The sequence below is a fragment of the Hoplias malabaricus genome, chromosome 9, assembly GCF_029633855.1.
Source record: "Hoplias malabaricus isolate fHopMal1 chromosome 9, fHopMal1.hap1, whole genome shotgun sequence".
In the NCBI taxonomy this organism is placed as follows: Eukaryota; Metazoa; Chordata; class Actinopteri; order Characiformes; family Erythrinidae; genus Hoplias; species Hoplias malabaricus.
In genome coordinates, this window is record NC_089808.1 from 43,590,865 (window position 1) to 43,606,643 (window position 15,779).

Below are 15,779 nucleotides of genomic sequence, written 5' to 3' on the forward strand. Positions count from 1 at the left end.
AAATCATCTTGAATCAGACTCTATCCATGGTTCAGATCTGTGTTTCTACAATAAATGCAAATAAACTCATATTTCATTAGATATTGTCTCATTTGCGTATTTTCAACCTAGAATTTTTAAAACTAACATAATAATGATCTTAATGCAAGTAATTAACTGGGAAATTTCAAGGTAGAGAAAGTGTTTGATAAAGTTTGTGTGGTGTTTTCAGATTACAGACAGAGAGACCAGCTTCTCCAGACCCCAGCTATGTGTCTATGAAGAGTGGGGTGTCTTTACCTGACCCTCCTACATTCAGTAAAGAAAGTGACTTCAGCTGTGTGTCTATGAAGAATGGTGTGTCTTTACCTGACCCTCCTACATTCAGTAAAGAAAGAGACTTCAGCCATGTGTCTATGAAGAGTGATGTGTCTTTACCTGATCCTCCTACATTCAGTAAAGAAAGAGAACCCAGCCATGTGTCTATGAAGAGTGGGGTGTCTTTACCTGACCCTCCTACATTCAGTAAAGAAAGAGACTTCAGCCATGTGTCTATGAAGAGTGGGGTGTCTTTACCTGACCCTCCTACATTCAGTAAAGAAAGAGACTTCAGCCATGTGTCTATGAAGAGTGGGGTGTCTTTACCTGACCCTCCTACATTCAGTAAAGAAAGAGACTTCAGCCTTGTGTCTATGAAGAGTGGGGTGTCTTTACCTGATCCTCCTACATTCAGTAAAGACAGAGAACCCAGCCATGTGTCTATGAAGAGTGGGGTGTCTTTACCTGACCCTCCTACATTCAGTAAAGAAAGAGACTTCAGCCTTGTGTCTATGAAGAGTGGGGTGTCTTTACCTGATCCTCCTACATTCAGTAAAGAAAGAGAACCCAGCCATGTGTCTATGAAGAGTGGGGTGTCTTTACCTGACCCTCCTACATTCAGTAAAGAAAGAGACTTCAGCCATGTGTCTATGAAGAGTGGGGTGTCTTTACCTGACCCTCCTACATTCAGTAAAAAAAGAGCCTTCAGCCATGTGTCTATGAAGAGTGGGGTGTCTTTACCTGACCCTCCTACATTCAGTAAAGAAAGAGACTTCAGCCTTGTGTCTATGAAGAGTGGGGTGTCTTTACCTGATCCTCCTACATTCAGTAAAGAAAGAGACTTCAGCCATGTGTCTATGAAGAGTGGGGTGTCTTTACCTGACCCTCCTACATTCAGTAAAAAAAGAGCCTTCAGCCATGTGTCTATGAAGAGTGGGGTGTCTTTACCTGACCCTCCTACATTCAGCAGTGGAGCAGGACCCCCTGACCCAGAGTAAGTAATAAACGGACTAATGATGAAAAGTAATTAAAGAAAACCATCACACACACATTTCCTGTTGTTCAGAACTTTTTCTGTTTTATCATTTCCTGAATTTATTCTTGTAGTGTTTATTTTTCATGGTCCACAGCAACAAAAGAAAAAGTTTTTTTTTTTTTTTACATTCGTGGCATTTTGGTAGACTCTCTTCTCCAGAGTGACTCACTAGGTTACTGGTACTACAGCTAGGCCAACGCAGTGTTAGGAGTCTTGCCCAAGGACTCTTATAGGTGTAGCACAGACTGGTTGCCCAGACCTGGAATCAAACCCCGGTCTCTCACATGAGGATCAACTGTACCACACCAACCAGGGTTTTTCCAGCACTGTGCACATATTACACAATGCAGTTGGTCAGTGGTAAAAAACAGAAGGGTTCTTGGCCCCGAAATTGAATCTGACCCAAAAGTAAGACTTCTGTACAAAGACAGAACACACAACTAAATAAATAACCAAGGATTGGTTTTGTCAACACCACTGGTTTATTAAATACTATATTAAATATTAAATATTGCTTATACATTCAGATAATAAAATGGACTACAGCGACACATGAGAATGAGAACAGAAGATTAATAACATCAGGGTATTTCTCTATGAAAACTACTACTACCACATTTGGGTACAAACCATGGAATTTAAAATCTGTCTGATCTTGTGACATGAGCCATCTTTAAAGGAATGTGCAGAATACAGAACTGCACCTGATATATTTGTATATCATTAATAAATAAATAAAGGGTGATTGGTTATTCTGCTTCTTCACCCTTAATTTTAAACCATATTAATCTTAAACTTCCTACACATGAGCCATAGATGAGTGTAGGTACTGTAAGATTATCTACAACACACTGATTACATTTGAAGAGGATCATGTAGGACGTAATATAAAAGATTATATGTTAAAACAATATAATATCATTCAGAATAAATGTAATGTAACACAATTCTTAGTTTATTGGAACACTTCATATCTAAAATATAGCGGACAGCTGCCATTTGGAGGAGGTTCATGATAAAAATGTAGTTTTAATCCCGTGATCCTAATTCCAGTTGTGATTGACCAGTTTGAATTATTTTAGCTCAGTGTTAAACCCTGAGGAAGATCTGAGGAGATCGGGTCCCTTTATAAGTCGGTGGAGTTTCAGAGTAAGCCGTTTCACAAAGAATAACGGGTTAATTATTCACAGAGTCTCTGGCTGGAGTCACATAACCAGAGCAGAACCTGTGCCATAAACAGGTCCTGGGGTGTTTTCTTTATGGATAAATTAATATTTTCATTTTTCTTTTATTTCATAATCTTTCATTTCATATTAAAGTTTATGCTCAGTTTTAGGTTAAAGTCAGCTGTTTTCATCACTTATTACATAACAAATTGTGAATAAAAACTGAATGCAATGATGTGGAGATGGCAAATATCAGTATTTTATTCGTAATAGAACATAGATGACAGATCAAAAGTTTAATCTGAGTAAATGGAATAATTTAAAGGAAAAATATGTTGATTCTTAATTTCACAGTGTCAACAAATCCCCAAAAAAGTTGGGACAAGTAGCAATAAGTGGCTGGAAAAAGGAAATTGAGCATATGACGAACAGCTGGAAGACCAATTAACACTAATTAGGTCAATTGACAACATGATTGGGTATAAAAAGAGCTTCTCAGAGTGTCAGTGTCTCTCTGAAGCCAAGATGGTAAGAGGATCACTAATTCCACCATTGTTGAGCAGAAAGATAGTGCAGCGATACCAGAATGGTGTTACCCAGCGTAAAATAGCAAAGATTTTTAAGTTCTCATCATCAACCGTGCATTACATCATCAAAAGATTCAGAGAATCTGGAACAACTGCTGTGTGTAAGGGTCAAGGCCGTAAAACTCTACTGGATGCTCGTGATCTCCGGGCCCTTAAACGTCACTGCACCTCAAACAGGAACGCCACTGTCAAAGAAATAACAGCATGGGCTCAGGAATACTTCCAGAGAGCATTGAAAGTGAACACAATCCACCGTGCCATCCGCCGTTGCCAGCTGAAACTCTACAGTGCAAAGAGGAAGCCATTTCTAAGCAAGCTCCACAAGCTCAGACGTTTGCACTGGGCCAGGGGTCTTTTAAAATGGAGTGTAGCAAAATGGAAGACTGTTCTGTGGTCAGATGAGTCACGATTTGAAGTTCTTTATGGAACACTGGGGTGCCATGTCATCCGGACCAGAGAGGACAAGGATAACCCAAGTTGTTATCAACGCTCCGTTCAGAAGCCTGCATCACTGATGGTATGGGGTTGCATGAGTGCTTGTGGCATGGGCAGCTTGCATGTCTGGAAAGGCACCATTAATGCAGAGGACTATGTTCAGGTTCTAGAACAACATCTGCTCCCATCTAGACGTCATCTCTTTCAGGGAAGACCCTGCATTTTTCAGCAAGATAATGCCAGACCACATTCTGCAGCAATCACAACATCATGGCTACGTAGGAGAAGGATCCGGGGACTGAAATGGCAGCCTGCAGTCCAGATCTTTCACCTGTAGAGAACATTTGGCGCATCATAAAGAGGAAGGTGCGACAAAGAAGGTCCAAGACGACTGAACAGTTAGAGGCCTGTATTAGACATGAATGGGAGAGCATTCCTATTTCTAAACTTGAGAAACTGGTCTCCTCTGTCCCCAGACGTCTGTTGAGTGTTGTAAGAAGAAGGGGCTGATGCCACACAATGGTAAAAATGGCCTTGTCCCAACTTTTTTGTTGATGCCATGAAATTTTGAAACAACATATTTTTCCCTTAAAATGATACATTCTCTCAGTTTAAACTTTTGATCTGTGATTTGTGTTCTATTCTGAATAAAATATTAGATGTTGGCTCCTCCACATCATTGCATTCAGTTTTATTTTATTCACAATTTGTTTAGTGTCCCAACTTTTTTGGAATCCAGTTTGTAGTTTTAGACCTGGTTCATCACTCACTGTCACACTGAGCAGTTTAACGCTGTTATGAATGATAATATATATTTGTGTTTTGTTCTTGCTAGTGTTAGTTATTGTGTTTGATTTCCACCAGGGGGCGCTCTACTGAAACATCACTACAGATAAACAGCTCTAATGAAGGAGAACAGATCCTCTCTCTGTTCTCTGTGATTGTGTTATGGATTAATTCTGTCTGAATCCTAAACTCACTCTTCCACTGTGTCTCCTTCAGGTGGAGGATGGATGATCAGCTCCAGGGTCAGTCCAAGTGTGGACTGGGTCTCCATCTTCTGACTGATCCAGTCTCTATCACCTGTGGACACAGTTTCTGCAGACAGTGCATCAGCAGCTTCTGGGACCGTTCTCCTCCATCAGGAGACTCTGTCTGTCCTCAGTGCAGAAAGAGATCTAGAACACGTCCGGTTCTCCGTCCACACAAAGTGTCCATGGAGCAAGGTTCTCACCAACCAGCAGATGATGTTCTTCACAGAGTTTCAGAGAGACACAGAACCAGACTGAAGAACAGGTACGAGAGTTTATTTGAGGGAATCAGAACCCCAGAGAATAAAACCCTCCTGAACAGTGTCTACACTCAGCTCTACATCATCGAGGGAGAGAGTGAAGGAGTGAATGAAGAACATGAGGCTTTACAGATGGAGAAAACACCCAGGAGACACCACCAGGACGCTCCAATCCACTGCTCAGACATCTTTAAACCTCTACAAGGTCCTGATGGAGGAGTGAAGGCTGAAGATCTCAGACTCAGAGACAGAAAAGAGGATAAAAGAGCAGAAGAGCAGGAGATCAGAAGAGTTCTGACTAAAGGCATCGCTGGAATTGGAAAAACCGTCTCTGTGCAAAAGTTTATTCTGAACTGGGCTGAAGGAGCAGCCAATCAGGAGGTAGATCTCATGTTTATGCTTCCGTTCCGGGAGCTGAACTTGATTAAAGATGATCAGTACAGTCTTCATGGACTTCTGTGTGCCTTCCATCCTGAGCTCAGAGATCTGGACCCAGAGATATATGACCAGCTCAGAGCTGTGTTTATATTTGATGGTCTGGATGAAAGCAGAGTTCCACTGGACTTTGAACAGTGTGAGAAAGTGTCTGACATCACCATGACATCATCAGTGGGTGTGTTAATGACAAACCTCATCAGAGGAGATCTGCTTCCCTCTGCTCTAATCTGGATCACCTCCCGACCAGCAGCAGCCAATCAGATCCCTCCTCAGTACATCCACCGTGTGACAGAAATTCAGGGATTCACCGACCCCCAGAAGGAGGAGTACTTCAGGAAGAGAATCAGGGACCAAGACCAAGCCCAGAAGATCATCTCCCACATTAAGACAGCGAGGAGCCTCCACATCATGTGCCACATTCCCGTCTTCTGCTGGATCTCAGCCACTGTTCTTCAGAGAATCATCACACAGAGTCACACGGAGATCCCTAAAACTCTGACTGAAATGTACTCACACTTCCTGCTCACTCAGACAAACATGAAGAAGGAGAAGTATGAGGAGAAAGAGGAGAGAGACCCAGAGAAACTGCTGGAGTCCAACAGAACCGAACTTCTGAAACTGGCTGAACTGGCTTTCACACAGCTGCTGAAGGGCAATGTGATGTTCTATGAAGAGGACCTGAGAGAGAGCAGCATTGATGTCACTGAGGCCTCAGTGTATTCTGGGATCTTCACTGAGATCTTTAGGGAGGAGTGTGTGATCCACCAGAGGAAGGTCTACTGCTTTGTTCATCTGAGTTTTCAGGAGTTCCTGGCTGCTGTCTTTGTGTTTCACTGCTATGAGAACAACATCATGGAGCCACTGCAGTGTTTTATACCACGACATAGAGAGAGGTCTGATGATGAGATGAATCCTCTGGGTGATATTCCACAGAGAACAGTGGATAAAGGAGAAGAATACAGTCAGAATGGAGAACTGGATTGTTTTTTTTCTGAAATTGAGAATTCTGTTTATGAAAGTGACTCTGAATCAGATGATGACAGAGATCAGTCTGAGGAGGTTTCTCTGGATGATCTTCTGTGGGGAGCAGTGAAAACAGCTGTGAAGAGTCAGAATGGACACCTGGATCTGTTCCTCCGGTTCCTGCTGGGATTCTCACTGGAGTCTAATCAGAGACTCCTACAGGGTCTACTGACCCACACACACAGGAGACCAAAGGGAATCACAAAGTGCATCAAAGAGTTAATCAAAGGAGGTGAATATTTTGTCACATTAATCTCCACAGAGCGCTCCATCAATCTGTTCCTGTGTCTGTCTGAGATGAAGGACCAGTCCCTCTCCAGAGAGATTAAGGAGTTTCTAAACTCAGAGAAACACTCAAAAGAGGAGCTCTCTCCTGGACAGTGTTCAGCTCTAACCTACATTCTCCTTACCTCAGAGGAGGAGCTGGAGGAACTGGACCTGAGTAAATACAACATATCCCGTATGGGTTATTGGAGACTGATCCCAGCTGTGGCTGTCTGCAGAAAAGCTCGGTGAGTGTTAGATCTACATCAGTGTGACGTCTCTCACTGTTACATTTACACCAATCAGCCAGAACATTACAACCACCTCCCTGTTTCTACACTCACAGTCCTCTCACTGTCCCCTCTCTCAGCTCCACTGTCCCCTCACTGTCCCCTCTCTCAGCTCCACTGTCCCCTCACTGTCCCCTCTCTCAGCTCCACTGTCCCCTCACTGTCCCCTCTCTCAGCTCCACTGTCCCTTCACTGTCCCCTTTCTCAGCTCCACTGTCCCCTCTCTGTCCCCTCTCTCAGCTCCACTGTCCCCTCACTGTCCTCACTGTCCCCTTTCTCAGCTCCACTGTCCCCTCTCTCGGCTCCACTGTCCCCTCACTGTCCCCTCTCTTAACTCCACTGTCCCCTCTCTCAGCTCCACTGCCCCCTCACTGTCCCCTCTCTCAGCTCCACTGTCCCCTCACTGTCCTCACTGTCCCCTTTCTCAGCTCCACTGTCCCCTCACTGTCCCCTTTCTCAGCTCCACTGTTCCCTCTCTCAGCTCCACTGTCCCCTCACTGTCCCCTCTCTTAACTCCACTGTCCCCTCTCTCGGCTCCACTGCCCCCTCACTGTCCACTCTCTCAGCTCCACTGTTCCCTCTCTCAGCTCCACTGTCCCCTCTCTTAACTCCACTGTCCCCTCTCTCAACTCCACTGTCCCCTCACTGTCCCCTCTCTCAGCTCCACTGTCCCCTCTCTCAACTCCACTGTCCCCTCACTGTCCCCTCTCTCAGCTCCACTGTCCCCTCTCTCAGCTCCACTGTCCCCTCACTGTCCCCTCTCTCAGCTCCACTGTCCCCTCTCTCAGCTCCACTGTCCCCTCACTGTCCCCTCTCTCAGCTCCACTGTCCCCTTTCTCAGCTCCACTGTCCCCTTTCTCAGCTCCACTGTCCCCTCTCTCGGCTCCACTGCCCCCTCACTGTCCACTCTCTCAGCTCCACTGTTCCCTCTCTCAGCTCCACTGTCCCCTCACTGTCCCCTCTCTTAACTCCACTGTCCCCTCTCTCAACTCCACTGTCCCCTCACTGTCCCCTCTCTCAGCTCCACTGTCCCCTCTCTCAGCTCCACTGTCCCCTCACTGTCCCCTCTCTCAGCTCCACTGTCCCCTCTCTCAGCTCCACTGTCCCCTCACTGTCCCCTCTCTCAGCTCCACTGTCCCCTCTCTCAGCTCCACTGTCCCCTCACTGTCCCCTCTCTCAGCTCCACTGTCCCCTCACTGTCCCCTCTCTCAGCTCCACTGTCCCCTCACTGTCCCCTCTCTCAGCTCCACTGTCCCCTCTCTCAGCTCCACTGTCCCTCCACTGTCCCCTTTCTCAGCTCCACTGTCCCCTTTCTCGGCTCCACTGCCCCCTCACTGTCCCTCTCTCAGCTCCACTGTCCCCTCACTGTCCTCTCACTTAACTCCACTGTCCCCTCACTGTCCCCTCTCTCAGCTCCACTGTCCCCTCACTGTCCCCTCTCTTCGCTCCACTGTCCCCTCATGGTCCCTCTCTCAGCTCCACTGTCCCCTTTCTCAGCTCCACTGTCCCCTCACTGTCCTCACTGTCCCCTCTCTCAGCTCCACTGTCCCCTCACTGTCCCCTCTCTCGGCTCCACTGCCCCCTCACTGTCCCCTCTCTCAGCTCCACTGTCCCTTCACTGTCCCCTTTCTCAGCTCCACTGTCCCCTCACTGTCCTCACTGTCCCCTCTCTCAGCTCCACTGTCCCTTCACTGTCCCTTCTCTCAGCTCCACTGTCCCCTTATTGTCCCCTCTCTCAGCTCCACTGTCCACTCTCTTTGTATACAAACACACACACACACACTTTTTTACAGACATATATATTATATAATCACTCTAGGGACGTAAAATATTGTAGTATTTTTTGCTGTTTATCAGCAGTGTGTATTTTAACAAACCATTTCACCAGATTCAGCAGAAGACCTTAATGCAGCATGTTCCTCATATTAATAATAACATATTCTGACTCTAAATAAGGATAAGGAGCTCTGTGAATGAAGGGTGGGGTGTAGAAGGGATCTCTACAGGAAGCACCTCTGTACTCATGGTTAAAGCTAGGAAGGTCCTGAAAACACTCTAAGGGCTTAGAAATATCTGCTGTAATTTTCAACAAATTTTCAGATATTCTTGGGGTGGTGGAGGGGGGGTTTCATTCAGAAAATCCAAAACCAACTGTCAGAAGATGAATCTTGATTCTTGATGTAAAGGCTCCTGGCTCTGGCTCGGCCAATTGTTGGATTGAGGTGTTGGTTGAGGTTGTTGAGAATGAATTAGAGAGAGTCACGTTTGTGTGAAGAGAGTAAGGATGTTTTGTTTGAAAGTAGAGATGGAAAAGCTTAATCAGATGTTTCTTGGTCACCACTTGGTCACACACTTCCACCATCAGTGGGATAATACACACATTATAGAAATGTTATCACCCTCAATTGATCCATAAACCATCTTCCCCCAAGCATCAAGGTTATAAACCAATGATACACAGGCAGAGAAGAGACAAACAACTCTGACAGAGTTCACAGAGACCTAAAAGTATAAGAGAATCAGAATAAAATATAGAATTAATATTAAATTAATCACTTTCCAATGAATCCCAATCTGCGGCTCACAGCTTTACCCACTAACCCCCACATCCCTGTGTCTCTCAGAGCAGCACAGTGTATGACCGGGTTAAGGCAAGGCAAGTTTATTTATAGAGCACCTTTCATACAGAAGCAATTCAAAGTGCTTTACAGAAAAAGAAACATTTAAATTAAAAGCCAGAATAAAATCATAAATGTCCAATAAGATAATTACATTAAAAGAGTAAAATGATTAAAACAATTTAAAATGACAAGAAAAGAAATAAAATGCTGTTACAGAAAAGTGCAGAATATATATAGCTGAGCTGTAGCTGCTCAAACAGGAGCGTTTTAAGTCTTGATTTAAAAGTGTCTAACGTCAGGGCTCTTCTAATATTCTCAGCTGGTTCCATTTAAGAGCAGCGCTGGAGCTAAACACTGCCTCTCCATGTTTAGTTTTGACCTGAGGCAGGACTAAGTCTAGTTCCTAAAGATCTGAGAGCTCTGCTCGGCTCATATCTCTGTAGCAGATCTGATAAATACACTGGTTCTACCCCATTTAGACATTTATTACCAGTAATAACACCTTAAAGTCTATTGTGTAACAGACTGGTCTCCAGTGTAAGGATCTGAGGATGAGAGGGGGAGGTGATGTGATCTCTTCTTTTGCTCTGAGTGAGACTCTGGGGGCTGCATTTTGAATCAGCTGAAGCTGTTTAATGGTCATTTGTGGAAGTCCAGCTCAGAGACCATTACAGTAATCAATGCTAGAAATAAAGGCATGGATATGTTTCTCCAGCTCTGGTTTAGTCAGAAAATCTCTGATCTTACTGATGTTCTTAAGATGGTAAAATGCTGATCTAGTAACCTCTTTAATATGAGACTAAAACTGATCTGAGTCCATTAATACACCAAGGTTGTGAGCCAGTTCTTTAGATTTGAGGGCCCTCGAGTCGAGATACGTAGCCAATCTTTGTCTCTAAGTGCTATTCCCAAACAGTATAATCTCAGTTTTATCTTTATTCAGCTGCAGAAAATTGTGTCCCATCCAGTTAGTGATGGGTTCAAGGCACCTGCTTAATGAGTCACTGGGCCAGAGTCGTTTGGGGACAGGGCCATGTAAATCTGAGTATCATCTGCACAGCTGTGATAGGAACAGCTCATAGTCCTGTAGAATCTGGCCAAGAGGAAGCATGTATACATTAAATAAAAGTGGACCAAGAATAGAGCCCTGGGGGACACCACAGTTCACTGGCATGTTCTCTGAAATATTATTTTCTATTTCTACAAAGTAGTTCCTGCCTTCCAGGTAAGAAACAAACCATCTCAGGGCTATTACTGAGAGTCTAGTTTGTGAGTCTGCGAGTCTATCTATAAGGATCTTATGGTCAATGGTATCAAAGGCAGCACTAAGGTCAAAAAGTAACAGAAGAGATACCTTTCCAGCCTCTGTATTTGAGCAGATGTCATTAATTACCTTGATTAGAGCAGTCTCAGTGCTGTGATTAGACCGGAACCTGGACTGGAATTTGTCTAGGCTACTGTTAATGGACAAGAAACTAGTGATTTGCCTGAAAACTATTTTCTCAGTGATTTTGCCACTGAACTGTAAATTAGAAATTGGCCTGTAGTTACTTATCAGAGATGATTCAAAATTTTTCTTTTTTAGAAGAGGATTTACAACTGCAGTCTTTAGTGAGGAGCTCCGAAAAAACCCCGACACGAGTGAGGTGTTTACAATGTGGAGTATGTCTGGTGCTGTAGTGTGAAACACACTCTTTAAAAATGTGGTTGTTAGTGTGTGGAGACTGCAAGTGGATGATTTGAGATGATTAACTGTGTCAATTAAAATTTTATTATCAACAGAACTGAACTATATACTTTATGGTTAACCAGAGCTTCATGGAGATGGTGTAAATCTAGGTACAAACTTGGTGTCAGAGAGTTGTTTTTAGCTTTGGAGAGACGAATATACAAGTCTCACAATTTAAAACTGAATATATACTCAATTAAAGATGTCTGGATACGCTAAAACAGAGAAATCTAAGAAAGCTTTGATTTCATGGTAGGGAGTTAACATGAGTTTTTTCTTTAACAATTGTAACCTCTTTAAGAAGTAAACTTATTTAAAACAAAACTATACAAATAAAAGACCAGCTACAAAATGTACAACTGTGTAATTCACAACCAGCAACAAACTGTTTTGTTTCTCATACGTTTTAGACCAATTGCAACCCATTATCAAACCAAAACCTCCAGGTACCACCTATGAGTGTTTTCACAGAGACACATGCACTCATTTCTTCCTCCATTCTGGAACATTCATTCATTCATTCATTGTCTGTAACCCTTATCCAGTTCAGGGTTGCGGTGGGTCAGCGACACTACCTCCTGCGCCATTGTGCCGCCATAACTTAAAATAATACAGTTATTTTAAATTCGTGATACAGTATTTGCAATATACATGGACACATTCTGCTTTGCCATTGTTCAAAAGGCTACTGACAGGCGCTGATGTCAGTTGGCTTAATAAATGTCTGACAATAAATATGTTTTATGCAATGTACTACAGTGGAAAAGGTTTTACAAGGGCATACTGGTCCTCGGCCTCTGCATTCCTTATTTTGATTTAAGAAATTTGGCAAACCAATGCCCACAGTGTACGCTGGGAGAAGGTGGAGTGAGCTAGGACATTTTAAGATGTCCTAGCACATGGCAAACAAGGAAACCACAGGACAGGGCCAGAGCGTGACATAAGACAACAATGAAGAAAAAACATCACACGCACCGCTCCAACTTAAAAGATACAGTCGCTTCTTACTCACACACCCCGCTCCACCTTAAAAGATACAGACGCTTCTTACTCACACACACCGATCCACCTTAAAAGATACAGTCGCTTCTGACTCACACGCACCGCTCCACCTTAAAAGATACAGTCGCTTCTTACTCACACACCCCGCTCCACCTTAAAAGATACAGTCGCTTCTTATTCACACACCCCGCTCCACCTTAAAAGATACAGTCGCTTCTTACTCACACACCCCGCTCCACATTAAAAGATACAGTCGCTTCTTACTCACACACACCGCTCCACCTTAAAAGATACAGTCACTTCTTACTCACACACACTGCTCCACATTAAAATATACAGTCGCTTCTTACTCACACACACTGCTCCACCTTAAAACATACAGTCACTTCTTACTCACACACACCGCTCCACCTTAAAAGATACAGTCGCTTCTTACTCACACACACCGCTCCACATTAAAACATACAGTCGCTTCTTACTCACACACACTGCTCCACCTTAAGATACACTTACTTCTTACTCACACACACCGCTCCACCTTAAAAGGTACAACTGCTTCTTACTCACACACACTGCTCCACATTAAAATATACAGTCGCTTCTTACTCACACACACTGCTCCACCTTAAAACATACAGTCACTTCTTACTCACACACACCGCTCCACCTTAAAAGATACAGTCGCTTCTTACTCACACACACCGCTCCACATTAAAACATACAGTCGCTTCTTACTCACACACACTGCTCCACCTTAAGATACACTTACTTCTTACTCACACACACCGCTCCACATTAAAATGTACAGCTGCTTCTAACTCACACACACCGGTCCACCTTAAAAGATAAAGTTTCTTCTTACTCACACACACCACTCCACCTTAAAAGATACACTTGCTTCTTACACACACCGGTACACCTTAAAAGATACAGTTTCTTCTTACTCACACACACTGCTCCACCTTAAAGGATACACTCGCTTCTTACTCTCACACACCGCTCCACCTTTAACTAATATAATTCACAATTGACTGCTCACAGTATTTATAGTTTCTGTAACAAATAACTGCACTTATGTACAGTATTTCCAGATTCTGTACAGGGCGATTGTAGAAATATATAATTTGGCAATAAAATAGTTCATTTATGTGGCATATTGCAGCTTACAACACATCCACACAGATCCACATGAACACAGGGCTGTGGGTCAGGGACTACACACACAGCTCCTCGCTCCCTCTAGAGTGAACTACATCAGTCATAAACTACACTGTACACACACAGCTCCTCGCTCCCTCTAGAGTGAACTACATCAGTCACAAACTACACTGTACACACACAGCTCCTCGCTCCCTCTACAGTGAACTACATCAGTCATAAACTACACTGTACACACACAGCTCCTCGCTCCCTCTACAGTGAACTACATCAGTCATAAACTACACTGTACACACACAGCTCCTCTCGCCCTCTACATTGAACTACATCAGTCATAAACTACACTGTACACACACAGCTCCTCGCTCCCTCTAGAGTGAACTACATCAGTCACAAACTACACTGTACACACACAGCTCCTTGCACCCTCTAGAGTGAACTACATCAGTCATAAACTACACTGTACACACACAGCTCCTCGCTCCCTCTACAGTGAACTACATCAGTCACAAACTACACTGTACACACACAGCTCCTCGCTCCCTCTACAGTGAACTACATCAGTCATAAACTACACTGTACACACACAGCTCCTCACTCCCTCTACAGTGAACTACATCAGTCACAAACTACACTGTACACACACAGCTCCTCGCTCCCTCTAGAGTGAACTACATCAGTCACAAACTACACTGTACACACACAGCTCCTCGCACCCTCTAGAGTGAACTACATCAGTCACAAACTACACTGTACACACACAGCTCCTCGCTCCCTCTACAGTGAACTAAATCAGTCATAAACTACACTGTACACACACAGCTCCTCGCTCCCTCTACAGTGAACTACATCAGTCACAAACTACACTGTACACACACAGCTCCTCGCTCCCTCTACAGTGAACTACATCAGTCACAAACTACACTGTACACACACAGCTCCTCGCTCCCTCTACAGTGAACTACATCAGTCACAAACTACACTGTACACACACAGCTCCTCGCTCCCTCTACAGTGAACTACATCAGTCATAAACTACACTGTACACACACAGCTCCTCGCTCCCTCTACAGTGAACTACATCAGTCATAAACTACACTGTACACACAGCTCCTCGCTCCCTCTACAGTGAACTACATCAGTCACAAACTACACTGTACACACACAGCTCCTCTCTCCCTCTACAGTGAACTACATCAGTCATAAACTACACTGTAAACACACAGCTCCTCTCTCCCTCTAAAGTGAACTACATCAGTCATAAACTACACTGTAAACACACAGCTCCTCGCTCCCTCTACAGTGAACTACATCAGTCATAAACTACACTGTACACACACAGCTCCTCGCTCCCTCTACAGTGAACTACATCAGTCATAAACTACACTGTACACACACAGCTCCTCACTCCCTCTACAGTGAACTACATCAGTCACAAACTACACTGTACACACACAGCTCCTCGCTCCCTCTACAGTGAACTACATCAGTCATAAACTACACTGTACACACACAGCTCCTCGCTCCCTCTACAGTGAACTACATCAGTCACAAACTACACTGTACACACACAGCTCCTCACTCCCTCTACAGCGAACTACATCAGTCACAAACTACACTGTACACACACAGCTCCTCACTCCCTCTACAGTGAACTACATCAGTCATAAACTACACTGTACACACACAGCTCCTCACTCCCTCTACAGTGAACTACATCAGTCACAAACTACACTGTACACACACAGCTCCTCACTCCCTCTACAGCGAACTACATCAGTCACAAACTACACTGTACACACACAGCTCCTCACTCCCTCTACAGCGAACTACATCAGTCACAAACTACACTGTACACACACAGCTCCTCACTCCCTCTACAGTGAACTACATCAGTCACAAACTACACTGTACACACACAGCTCCTCTCTCCCTCTACAGTGAACTACATCAGTCACAAACTATACTGTACACACACAGCTCCTCTCTCCCTCTACAGTGAACTACATCAGTCATAAACTACACTGTACACACACAGCTCCTCGCTCCCTCTACAGTGAACTACATCAGTCATAAACTACACTGTACACACACAGCTCCTCACTCCCTCTACAGTGAACTAAATCAGTCATAAACTACACTGTACACACACAGCTCCTCGCTCCCTCTACAGTGAACTACATCAGTCACAAACTACACTGTACACACACAGCTCCTCGCTCCCTCTACAGTGAACTACATCAGTCATAAACTACACTGTACACACACAGCTCCTCGCTCCCTCTACAGTGAACTACATCAGTCATAAACTACACTGTACACACAGCTCCTCGCTCCCTCTACAGTGAACTACATCAGTCACAAACTACACTGTACACACACAGCTCCTCTCTCCCTCTACAGTGAACTACATCAGTCATAAACTACACTGTAAACACACAG

General features: G+C 44.2%; 1 protein-coding gene across 2 annotated transcripts in view; it reads left to right on the plus strand.

Annotated features, from left to right (window-relative positions):
* Positions 1-15,779, plus strand: part of LOC136707070 (NACHT, LRR and PYD domains-containing protein 12-like) — a 52,226-nt gene that overhangs the window by 14,946 nt on the left and 21,501 nt on the right. The window contains exons 5-7 of one of the 2 annotated variants that reach the window (XM_066680944.1): positions 212-1,291; positions 4,524-6,505; positions 6,689-6,785. In XM_066680944.1, coding sequence (XP_066537041.1) covers positions 212-1,291; positions 4,524-6,505; positions 6,689-6,785 — 3,159 coding nt within the window. Of the gene's footprint in view, positions 1-211; positions 1,292-4,523; positions 6,786-15,779 lie in introns of both variants that reach the window. The other variant, XM_066680943.1, reaches the window with a different exon arrangement.